This window comes from Salvia miltiorrhiza, unplaced genomic scaffold (genome assembly GCF_028751815.1).
Source record: "Salvia miltiorrhiza cultivar Shanhuang (shh) unplaced genomic scaffold, IMPLAD_Smil_shh fragScaff_scaffold_79, whole genome shotgun sequence".
NCBI classification, from domain to species: Eukaryota; Viridiplantae; Streptophyta; class Magnoliopsida; order Lamiales; family Lamiaceae; genus Salvia; species Salvia miltiorrhiza.
In genome coordinates, this window is record NW_026651486.1 from 158,547 (window position 1) to 171,710 (window position 13,164).

General features: G+C 36.4%; 1 protein-coding gene across 5 annotated transcripts; it reads right to left on the bottom strand.

Annotated features, from left to right (window-relative positions):
• Positions 1-62: 62 nt before the first annotated feature.
• LOC131003137 (uncharacterized) lies at positions 63-4,652 on the bottom strand. 5 transcript variants are annotated; one of them, XM_057929614.1, is made up of 7 exons: positions 4,385-4,652; positions 3,659-3,726; positions 3,045-3,235; positions 2,852-2,910; positions 1,183-2,772; positions 854-998; positions 63-779 (listed from the first exon to the last, which is right to left on the bottom strand). In XM_057929614.1, the coding sequence occupies exons 3-7, from the start codon at positions 3,160-3,162 to the stop codon at positions 109-111; spliced, it is 2,583 nt and encodes an 860-aa protein (XP_057785597.1). In that variant the 5' UTR covers positions 3,163-3,235; positions 3,659-3,726; positions 4,385-4,652; the 3' UTR covers positions 63-108. The 5 variants fall into 5 exon arrangements, with proteins under 5 accessions (XP_057785597.1, XP_057785600.1, XP_057785596.1 ...); XM_057929617.1 differs by having other exon boundaries at positions 3,649-3,726; XM_057929613.1 differs by having other exon boundaries at positions 3,659-3,782.
• Positions 4,653-13,164: the final 8,512 nt, after the last annotated feature.

Genomic DNA, 13,164 nt, shown 5'->3' on the forward strand with positions numbered 1-13,164 from the left:
CACACACACACACACCTGAAAAACTGTAGTATAACATCTTAAGGGGGACGACGTAGACGACGAATCAAAAAACGAAGCACACTATATGATGATTGGTGTTCAAAGTTATTAAAGAACCAACATATCAGCAACTACTTCATCTATCAAAGAATTAAGAATGCGCGACTCTATCTGTACCCCGAGTTCGAACACTTCGACGTCGTAGTCGAGCCATTTCCCGTACGTGCTGCAGCTCATGTCGCTCTCCACGAGCTCATCGACCATGAAGTCTCCCATGCCACTCCATTTCGAAATCTCTCTACACACATCTGCAGCTAGTCTCTCCTTCCTATTCATCGTGCTCACACCCTTAGCCCACAACTCATACCCTCCTGCAGCGTATCCTCTGCATCTCGTCTCCAGGGATTCTGTCACACAGTCAAACACTAGCCTTCTGCTCGGGCTTGAGACTAGCTCACAGCTGTTGAAGTACTTCTTGCAGCTTTCCAGTTGATCAAACAGACGAGGGCTGATGATCTCACTACACCTTCCCATTGCATAATCCTTAAACATAACCTCAATGCCACATAGCATCTTGTTCACGTAGTCGAGTTCCCAGCTGCTTGGCTTTCCATATTTGGATGAGGTTAAGGTGGTCTCTCGCCTTTGTGCTACAGTTCCAGCAGATGTCGAAGAAGCTGAGTCTGATAGGTCAAAATCTACTTCACACGAAAGGAACGTGTTCGTGGAATGCCTACTGAGTGAGTCCTCAGATTGAAGGGATAGACTCTTATTACCACCTGTGATTAGTAACAGTTAGTTCATCAATCTCTAATCAGTTTACAAATGAAAAATGCGATGTGTATTGTTGTACCTTCTGTACAACGGTTACTGCCCGCACTATCTGATGAATTGCAGCTCTCTGGGAAGAAAGAGTGTTCAAGAACAGAAACTGGACTTGGAAGCCGGTGATTGAGAAATGTTGTGTCTTCTGATATGCTCTTCTGTCCACTAATGGCCTAAAACGAAGCTCGTTGGATTAGCATGTAGAAAGTAATCAAGGAATCTCTACAAATCATCGTGTGTTCAAAGATTTAGGTAATGAGAAATGCACGAAAAAGTTCTATATCAGCTGTTTTTTCCCCATCATGAATGGCGTATCTCTACCATTTAGTTAAAAGAACAAGATGGAAATCAATGTACCTCAAAGTGTCGAAGGGTGTGCAAACTAGACCTCGGCTGGCCTAAAGGATCAAACGAATAATCTCCATTTCTCGTTTTATGGTCTCCTAGCATGCTTGAGCTCTTTAGAGAAACTGGCGTTGATTTCTGATGGGAGAATTCTACCTTATGAGCCAATTCTTTAAGCTGCAGCTCTAGAAACGTGGTTAAAGAATCGCCTCCTTTGACGTTATGTCCCAAGAAAGTGAACTTTGAAGCAGCCATACCATCTGAATTCAGCATCATCCTTTTACTAGGAGAATCCACTGGGAAGGCCTTGCTGTTTTCTTGAAACTCAGTCGACCTCATTGGAGTAGTGAACGTGAAAGAGATGACATCCGATCCTCCACTAATTCGTGTATCCATGATATCAGTAGATTGCATAACTTTCCCTTCAATGGATCTCTTTTTACGAGTGACTCTTTCTGAGCTACAAGACGATGAATTGCTTTTGTCGTCTCTAACCTCTAGGCTTGACTTCCTAGAGCTTACTTTGGAGGTGCCTAAAGGTTTACTCGAGTTCTGTTGCCTTGCAGAAGACTGATCTCCACCAACTCGTCCCCCACCTGGTGAGTTGGACTTCAAAGGCAGCTTCCCTCTATCAACAATGCAGTTCTGCTTCTGATTATTCTGTCGAAGCACGGTGGAATTTTTGTGCGTGGATGGTTTCTTGTTGAGTGCATTTTTCCGTGTCCCCGATTGGCTCGTGAACATGTTTGGACCGAACACATTTGCCTCGGACTGGCTGGCACACGCCTTGCTGCCAGTCGAGCTCAGAGCCTCTCGTTTCTGGACATTGGCCTTAGCCTGCAGTGCAAGTGAAATGGACTTTCTGTTACACTTTACACCAGAAGTAACTTCAGCAGAATCTTGCAAACTGCTAACTGACATTGCATCTACGGAACCACTATTCGAGCTCTTATTCATGGAGCTTCCCCTAACGTGCTTGACACCTCTCGACCTCTGAGAAGCTTCAGATGGTTTTATGAAAGGCTTTTGTGCTGCTTGGACCTTCTCTTTCGAATCTTTCACTCTCAGAGACGAACCAGCTAAAGGTAGCACAGGTTTCTTACTCACCTTAGGCCCCGGATCAAGAATCCTAGCAGCTGCTTCCATGATGTGAACAGCATCCTTAGGTGGTATCGAAATCTTGCTTTTTATAGGAGATAGTAGTTTGTGATGGGTGATGGGGATCGATTTAGCTGATCGTGGTGGCAGAACCTCGGTCTGAAACTTCTCAATTGGCCTTTGCTTCACCTTCGGATGCTTAGGCTTTGTATCAGCTTGGATACAGGCCTGCTGCTGCAAGGTGCTCGACTGCATGATCTGAGGGTCTTGACGATAATCAAGATTCTGAGATTGGTAATACGAGCCAGGAAGAGAGTGAGTATAGGAAAATGGCGTTTCGGGATCGAGCACATTCGATTTTGGCAAGGGATCCAATCCCATGAGTCGTGCTACAACTCCGGGGCCCTTGCTTCCATACGAGTCCTCATCAGTTACAGATGAAGCACAGCTATAAACGCTACTTCCTTTCATACTTGGTCGAGCTGCAACCTCATCCTCGTCCATCTAGACGCAGAAACAGAAATGTCACAATTTATACAAGCTATCAGAAACTGAAGAGGCTCAATGTTATCAATAGCCTCACCATTTGAAGGCGTGTCGTTGGCAAGTTTCCATCACATCTCTTTTTCTGCTTGGATTTCTCTACATAATGATAAGGGAGGGATAAACGCTTGCTTCAAATTAACACAGCAATTAAAAACTTAAAACAACTCTAGCCATACACAAGAAGAAAAATTTGTGATGCTATTGATCTTAGCATCCAAAAAATTTTATACCGGGAAAATCTGACTTGCTTGAGAACAACTTCTTTCGAGATTTTGCATTCCAATCAAATAGTTGGAGGAAGCCACCAACATAATTTCCACTCTTGGAGCTTTGCTTCTCGATTCCCATCTTTGCAATTCGATGCCAAAACACATTCAAATGTTGCAACTTAAAGGACAAGATAGAACATCATATTCTGTATCTGCAATAGTAGATCATGCCATTTCATATCAAAAGCTCGTATACGAAACCTCACACAAATAAAAGGGTGCAACACGAGGAGTACAAAGTTTCAAGGCTTCTAGTGCAACTCTGAATATTAACAATGGAAGCAAATCTCTCTAGTGGCACTCAATATTCTCATTATATATCATACTGCCACAAGCCATGAAATGATTTTACCGTCATGAAAGCCATTTTTCTTCATCAATTTATACTCCCATCTACCTACTAAAATTAACCTCTGCAATTGCTAAAATAAACAGCCAACTCTAAACATTAACAATGGAAGCAAATTCTGTAGTAGCACTAAATTTTCTCATTACATATCACACTGCAACAAACCACACCGGCATGAAAACCATTTTCCATCAACATATACTCCCATCTACATACCAAAATTTACCTCTGCAATTGCAAAAACACACCGCAATTGTATTCATTCTCTCAAGACAACCAGCCTCTTCTTTAGACCTATTTATACATGAACACCATATTCATGTATGTAAATCAGAATTCAGCACAAGATGCTGCATAATAATATATGCGTTAGCACAAATAAATAAATAAAAATAAAAATGCACGTTAACTACATAACCCTGATGTGCATAAAAGCTTCGACACCAAAAAGATTATTTCAAACCAACGATTTCTGTTCTTAAAATCTGTAATAATCTACAAGTTTACAATTCCCATATAATTACAATTCTTGAAAAAGAAATATAAACAAGGAAAGAAATACAGCGTCTGAAAATCCAACATTTTATCATTGTAATTATAGTTCAGCTCACTGCATCCAAAAAAAAAAAAACCAGCAGAATTCCCTCTCATGCAGTTTTTCAAGAATTCTATATATATATATATAAACAGAAATCACAATTTATCCGTTCTATTTCATCATCATTTCTTTGTGAAAAGAAAAAATAACAAAAATCACGTACACGATCACCATGACTATCCCGTTCGCCATATAACAACTTACCGAAACTACAAACACACACACACACACACACATTATTTAAAACTCTCAATTTTTTTTATACAGATTATAGTGACCCAAAAAAGACAAGGACCACTTTCGTAATCTAAACGTAAGAGCATTAAAACACCGTTATAAATCATGAGAACTCACACAGCCAAGTTGCAACGAGGATCGTTCGAGCTACCCTCTTTACAAAGATGCAATTTTTATGAGCCAAAACCGTTTCTGTATCAAGTAAATGTACAAATTGCAGCAAGAAAAAAGGTTGAAATGTTGGGAGCCTCGGATTGAAATCCTGTCAGATAATAATAAGCAGTGAAGAAGTGAGGTGTGTTTTTGAATGGTACAACACGCTGAAGCTGTAATAAATGAGACAGTGGGAAAAATTGGATTTTTGGAGTGATTTTAAAGAAAAAGTAAAGACAAAATTATTATTTATACGTTTGATTGGTGTGTAAAGTTTCGGTTTTTTAGTTCTCGAAAAATGGTTTTTGTGGAAAAGAAATGGAATTAAGTTTTCAGAAAAGGTTAAAAAAGATTGTAACGTCTCTTTGGTGGAGAGGGAGAGATTTCAAATTCCAAATAGAACTGAAGGGGGTCCCATCCATTCTTGGGCCCGAGGGTTTTGATTGGGTGTTTTGCGGTGTACGAAAAAGATTTACTTTTTAAAGTTATTTTTTAATCTTTTAATTGCTCAAAAGATTATTTAATATTTAGTGTATTTTTTTAGAAATATATAATTGGGTAAATGATAGTACTCCATCCGTCCCACCATGAGTGATACTCTTTCCTTTTTGGGTGTCCCACCTAAAGTGAGGCTCTTTCATTTTTGGATAAAAGTTGTATCCTTTAAATACATTTTCACATACACACAAAATACATCTTTCTTAATTCTCATGTCCAAAAAAAGGGTCTCACTTATGATGGACCCAGCTTTTAGTATCAATTTGAGAGTCACATGAATTTTAATAAAATGGTTGGGTCTTTGAGTGGAAATGTGGAATAAGAGTCCCACCTATTTTTACCAAAAATAAAAATTAGATATTAAATCGTGAGACAGTCAAAAAAGAAAATATGAATATTAAAAGGTGGAATGAAGTGAGTAATTTATTTGATTATTGTTCAAATTTAGACTATTTGCCTATTTGGAGATCAGTTGCTTTTTTTTTCCCTTATGTTTTTACTTAGAATTTGTTTTTTTATAGAAAATTTTCAACTGAAACATTTTTCTGAAATTTTTATACGTGGGGATTTTGGAAAAAGTGAAAGGAACAGTAGATGTGTAGGAAATAGTACTATTTCATAAAGGAAATGTTTTCTTATTAGAACGCAAGACGTAGTATACAAGTGAGCTTGTAAAATTCTTTTATAGGAAGATATATCATATATGCATGTTCAATAATTTGAAATGTATCTTTAAGAATAATTGAAATGTATCTTTAAGAATAAGTGAGCATGACCTTTGAGCCACTAGATTAAAACGTTCAGTTTATAATATACACATATAGATATATGGACGTCAGCTATTGGGGTGCCATTAACATGAAATGGAATTATAAAAACATTGTTTGAGATAATTTTATTATTATGATCGGTCGAGATTCAAATTCAAAGTATTTTGTAATTATGTTGGTGGTATAAATGTAATAAAAATATTAGCTTTTTTTTTTTTGGAATGTAATTATATTGACTTTTGATTGTGTTTGAATTCAAATTTTGATTTTTTTTCGCGAATTTTAAATAGTGTGACAATCTTCTTTAGGTAAAATATTTATAAATTTTATATTCCATTTGTTCCTCAAATTTAAGTCTTTATTTCCTTTTCAATTTGTCCTCCAAATATATGTTTTTTCTATTTTTAAACAAAATAAAAAAAAAAATACAATTTTACCATTATAACTTACACTTATTTACAATCAATAATTAGGCGTGGCCCATTACATTTATTAAATTAAAATCGTTAAACAATTATCTATCCACAAATTAAAAATCTAATTACAATCATAAATAGGAAACCTAAGGCTGCATTTGGTAGGGCTGATAAGCCAAGATAGCAAATATATGTGGGCTCTACTATTTGTTTGGTAAGAAGCCCGAGATAACACAAGGCCCGATCTAATTTCACTGATCTCTCCATACAAATACAACACATCTAGCTCCTATTGTCGGATACCTTTCTCATGATAAAACAAAAATCTAGATAAGGAAATAAAAATACACTATTGTCCTAATCGATTTCATCTTCTTCACGCCGTTTCATCAACAACGTCCTCGTTCTTGGCCTCATCGCCATTGACATCAGTAACGCCGGAATCACCGCCGTCTTCGCCCAAATCGCCGTCCTCTCCAAAATCAAAGAAGAAACGAAGAAGAAATCGAATGAAACATCAATCGAAATGAAATGCTACCGCATAAGTATCTATAATTAGCCAAGATAAGCTAATTTCACAACTTAGATACTTCGGTCATTACCAATAGTTGCCCAAATCTTTTAATTTAGACTGTGTGAATTTAGTTTATTATATAACAAATTGTTCATATGATCTTCTGTGATTTTCGATCACCACATGATCTTTAATTATATAGAATGCGGACATTGTTGTAGTATAATTAACAAATAAATATAATGCAATTTATGTGACAAAATGTTTATTCTCATTAATAAGAAATAAGGTTAGTACAAGTATATATATTAGCAGCTATAAAGCATGCATGCTTTTCAGTATACATAAGCCTACCAACTCTTCTATATTGTGTTCCACCATTGCCATTTTTTTTTGTCATAGTAGCCAACTATTGTTGGGTGATGGCCATGACTTGCTCTTTTCTTTTGAACCTTACTTGTTTTTGCAATCTTTTAATCACAAAGTTTAGAAGCAAAATGTCTTCTTTCCCTTTGAATATTGTAATCACGCACCTCTTTGGAATAAAATTTCAAAAGTTAAAAAACAAACAAAAAATAAAAAATTATGAAACAATAATTCAGTAAAATGAATATTATCATTGAATAATCTAAATAGTTCCCAATAACGGCGCCAAAAAGTTGATCACTAAAACCATAGCAAAAAAATATCGCACATAAATGGTACTATCGTAGTCAGCTAGCAAGCATAATATTGTATCTATAATGACTGAGATTATGAAAACACAACAAGTAATATAACACAGAAACCTAACTATTGTCCAAACGAAACTCTAGTTGAGAATAACTATCACTAGCCGAACAATTATAAAATTACAATATGAACAAATTTGTAAAAAAAAAAATCCCTTAAATACAATTACGAGATAAACGACTGATCCTAGAGAATGTAATGACTCAATTAAACTCGTGCAACTAACCTATTAATCAAATTACCAATTTGATTTAATCTTGATGAAAGATCACTACGTATGATCACATACACTATCTCGAATAGTTTATGACAATAAATTAATATAATCTCTATTTCCCTTAGGTCTCAAGAAAAAATATACTGACTTCCAAAAGATTACAAAAAAATGGCTTTCTATGACACACATATCTTTGCTATGACTCGAGGTAAAATACATCACTTTGTGACTGACCAGCTAACTAAAAATGTTAGCTTTCAGGTGAATAGATCAAGCACACTCTGTGTGAGCTGACTTTCAAGTAAGAAGTCTTGTTAAGAGTGGTATCAATTAGCTAACTACTAACAACTGAAGTGCTTATCAGTTGGACATATAACTGATCTTTATGTGGAAAATGATGGTTAAACTACTCTCGTTGTATACCAAATTCTTTAACTAATCAGCTTGTTGATTAGTCAGTTTAATGCAGATCGACCGATTGGGTCCAGCTGATAAAAGTGTCCTAATGAGTTTATATGGTCAGCTGAAGCGGTCAACTGACGAGGTAGTGTGCTGAGTGATGACAGTTTAATAAATTTTACTTGGAAGTAGTGCTGTCCAAACTGAACCTACCTATCGGGCTAACTCGAGAACTTATTCTTGGTCAATAGTTTTGAAACTGCTGACCACGGCTCCGGATCGAATCGGGATTAGAATCGGATTAGGAGTGGGCCGGTTCAGGTTTAAAATTTTTTAGGCTCGTGAACCTCTAATTCACATGCACAAAACCTGCTTGGACTGGATCAAAGCCAATACAGATGGATCTATTGTTGGCTCTCCAGGTCGTATTCCTACAAGAGAGGTTTTTCGTGACTATCGTAGTTGAGTGTGAGGTTGTTTTCATGTCAATGGGGTTTGTGGTTTGCTTTTGAAGTGAATTTATTAGGTGTTATTACTGCTATTGAGATTGCGCATGCTCATGGTTTGTTTAAACTCTGGATTGCGGTGGACTCTACTTATGTGGTGTATTTCCTGGAGTCTCGCTCTTTAATGGTGCCTTGGTGCTTAGCGGCAACTTGGCAATGTGTCATCCATTTTCTTAAGGATATTGAGCTTATGGTGTCACATGTCTTTAGAGAAGGTTATGCATCGACTGATATTATGGCCAATCCAAACACGCCTAGAGGATGGTGGCCTTAAGTATTCCGATTATTAATGCGGATGTTCAACGTGATGTTTCAACACATAGCTATATTCGACAACGATAAGCTTGTATGGAAATACACGCTCAAACATGGTGTTCTTAGGCACTAGAGGCTTATAATTCGTTATCTTTCAGTGATTGTTAGGATTTCTTGGTCCTTCATTTTTTATCACAGTGCTACGAGTGCATTGGATGGTTTTATATGTGATTGGAGTTAATGTTTTTGGCGTCTCTATCGTCTTTGGTGCCGGCTCGGTTATTCTGACGCTTTATCAAATAATTGGTGTCATTGGGATCCATTGCTGTCAAGGTATTATGAGGGTTGGGAAATCTGATATCAGAAGCGTTGCGGCACTTTATCATAGTATCTATGGTAACTTGTGCGATTTCTTTTACACGAGATATGATGCGTCAATTTTAGTTCATAGTTTGGGTGTGCTTTTCACGGTGATTTATTTGTTCGGTGGCGTTTGTGTTCGGGTGACAAGTTGGAATTTTCTCAAGTCTTTGGTGCGCTAAGACTTGGTTCCAATCTCGTTGGGCCACATAGGATATGCCCTTATGTTTTTGCGGAGTTCTATTTTACCTGGGCTCTTGTGAGTTTTTTCTATGAACACCTTGAGGGCATTCTCTGGTTCACCCTTGTTGGCGTCTTTCTTCTTGTTGATTCTGTGAATGGAAGGTTTTCGGGTTGCAGTGTGGTTGTTTGGGTTATGTCGGATCTGAACATTGCCTTGTTTCTTCTGTCTTCTAGCTTTCACTCTTTTCCTACTTACTGTGCTTGCTTTTCTTTTTTCTAGCTGCCAAAGGCTTAGGTTGGGGTGGTTGCCTCATCTTTTTTACAATCTTCTGGTGCGCAGGGGATTGGGACTTGGTAAGTGGTGGTCGTCTTATTCCACCAAATAATTCTTGTAATTCTATCAAGAATTAATTTAGTATAGTAGCAAGCAGGATCAAACCACAGAGAACAGGTAAAATCATTCAATTTTCTAAAGATCTAAAATCGATGTAGCCACCACGCCTTAAATTTGAGAGAAATAATATTAATCAACTAAGAAAGCAAATAAAATCAAATAAAATAACACTAGAAAATAATCAATGAAAAGTAACTCGGCTCGAATAAATCCACACTAATCCAATTCTCTGATACGCAAATTAAGATAAATTAATCCCTATCAACCAACCAGTTATAGGATACTGTGAACGCAACGAACGTACCCCAATTCCTATTTATTGTGTCGATAAACAGCTAGAGCCGTCAGACCTGTCTATTTTCCTTATTAAAATATAACCTAGTTGGAGACGTCAGACCTAGATTTAATATTCTAATAGCATTAAGAGGAAGAAATCCAATTTAGACCAATTATCCTAGATACACTAGTAATAATTAATCCACCAATTTATTTCTACTACGAACATGGTAGCTTTATCACTAATTGGTCGCCGTTTGCGCTCACGGATTCCTCTCGAGACGTACTTCGATCTCATGTCTTCAAAATCCTCCAATTAATTCTTGATTTTCCCTGAAATCACTCCAAAACTACACAAAGGAATTAAAACTCAACAAAACTCAAAATTGGGATACAAACACATATTAGCAATCAATTCATGGGGGAAAATGACAACAATTCATGCGATATTGAGGTACGAAAACCATGTTTGTCACTAATCAACCATATTCCAATAATTACGGATTACAGGAACCAATTGACTTTAATCCAATTAAACCTAAGTTGGCCAGACTTAAATATAATCAGAATTGTCGTTAAACACAAGGAATAAATCGGAATCAACAGGAATCAATTATATGTTCAATTAGGTCTCACAGATATTAAATCAATATTTCATTATTCTCGTCGAATTAAGAATTAAGCTACTCATACCATTGAAATTAAACACAATAAAATTAAAGAAAGAAAACATAAATATAAAATCTAAAGAATTGAATTAAATAAAACTTGTTACCAGAAACTTCAATTAATCAATCCTCAATTTCGAAACCAAAATCACAACTCACAAGTATCAACTATGAAAAAGAAATTAATGAAAGAAATACTCCTATGATGTAGAAACTCCTCTGTCTTGCATCCCAAGTTTCGGCCGCCAAGACGAAGAAAGAAATCTCTACTGCACGTCTTTTTTTATTCTAATGAATGAGGCCTCCTTTAATTAAAAAAGGTCAAACTCTAAAATAAAGCCATCATCCATTAATGGGCCGAGACAAGAAATAATTAAATTAAATCCAAACCCACTAATAATGATTTAATAAAATAATATGAATTTGATCATCTTTCTAGTTCTCTAAGAAATTCCATCAAAATTGCTTCTTTCCAAATCTACTTCCTCGATATCAAACTCTTCAATTCCTGCATCAAAATACACCTAATTGTATATATTAAATTCCACTAAATCACAAAATAATCCAAGATTATGAACAACTAAAATACGCACATCAGTAAGTCAGGCTCATTTGGTGTGAACCGAGTTTATTATTGTGGTTCGTTTGCTAATTATGTTTGTTGTGTTGGTTTCAGTTGGCTTTTGTTCCTGTTTTTTTTTCTTCTTTCTCATTGTTTTCGTTGTACTAGATGAATACTCTTTTTTGTCTTCGGAGTATTTTCCACTTGATTTTCTCTAAAGAGGTTTGATGAGGCTCGACTCTTAGTTTGCTCTATCTGTGCTTTCAAGGGTTGTTAGATTCTTTTTTTTTTCTTTCTTAATAAAAGCTATTTATATTAAATTACTAAGTACATTTATTGATATATATATATAGAGCTGGCAAAATCGACCCGACCCGACGGGCCGGCCCGGCCCGCTCATGTTTAGGGCTGGGCTGGGCTATACAAAATATAGGCCCAGAAAAACCCGGGCCTAAAAAGCCCGCCCAGACTCGGATTTGGTCGCCGTTTGCGCTCACGGATTCCTCTCGAGACGTACTTCGATCTCATGTCTTCAAAATCCTCCAATTAATTCTTGATTTTCCCTGAAATCACTCCAAAACTACACCAAGGAATTAAAACTCAACAAAACTCAAAATTGGGATACAAACACATATTAGCAATCAATTCATGGGGGAAAATGACAACAATTCATGCGATATTGAGGTACGAAAACCATGTTTGTCAACCCCCCCAAACTTAAAGCGTTGTTTGTCCCCAAACAACAAAGAGAAGAGAAATAAAAGATAACAAACATGTGAGAATGAATTGGTGTCATTTCAAGGGCTTCAATTTTTTCAAAATATTTCACTAGTGTATCACAAGTAGATATGCATTTCAAGAAGTCACAAGTGATAGTAAGTTCAACATTATAGCCTCCAAGCTTGAATCCTCACAAGGTGAATGTTTCAATGATGCACTCGACTCTCAAGTGTTTAGAATGGACGTGTTTACACTCAATTCGAAACAATGCATGCAATCTACCATAGGCTTGCCATTTGTCCTAACTCTCTATGCTTCAATGTGTTATAAATAGAGATCAAAAAGGGCTTTCATTGGGTTGTAATGAGGGCTCTTTGGTAAGGTGAGTAGTTTTTTAGGCAAAGTGACTCATCCCACAATCCATCAATCACAATGAACAAATCAACTTCACCATTTCTCTTATCAATCAAAAACCAAAATCCCTACATTTCATCTTTTCATCCTTAGTGATATCTATCATGGCTATGATTCAAAAGGCAAATCACTCCCCTTTATGCTCTTTTATTCACATTCATTTTCATTTCTTTTTCTTTTTGAGCTCATAGGGGATTAGTGATTTTCACACAATCAAAGCTTGATAAGCAATTTCAATCATTTCCCAAACTTTTTTCTTCATCAAAGCAACCACTAACACTCTAAGTTCTACCCCTTTATCATTGGTTCATTCAAAGAAAGGCTACAAGGCACAAAAGGGGTAAACTAGGATCATATGAGAATTTGGACACAATTTAAGTCAAGTGGCTAACAAGGATGGCCTTAAATCACTTCAATATTAACAACACATCTACTTTTATTTTCAAGAGAGGACTCATGGCAAGTTCTAGAGATCAACACACATGCTCAAATGATTTACACTCAAGAACAAAATGAGATTGTAAATGTATGACAATCAAAGGCTCAATTCTCACAAGCTCATTTTCTTTTTCAAGTTCTTGGAGGTACAACATTTAGCTCACTTGTCACAAGTTCAAACTTTTCATGCATAATCCACAAGTGATACACACAATTTTTCCAAAAACAAAATTCATATCATAAGCCCAACACACATTTCATCCAACTCATGTTTTTCAACAATCAAGCTCAAACTCAAGGGACATGGAAAAGCTCAAGAAAATAGACAAAATCTCATTATTCGAAAACTAAACTAACTAAATAAATAAACAACGGAATAAACGAGATAAGTAACCCATCTTCACCCTCCCCCCAAACTTATT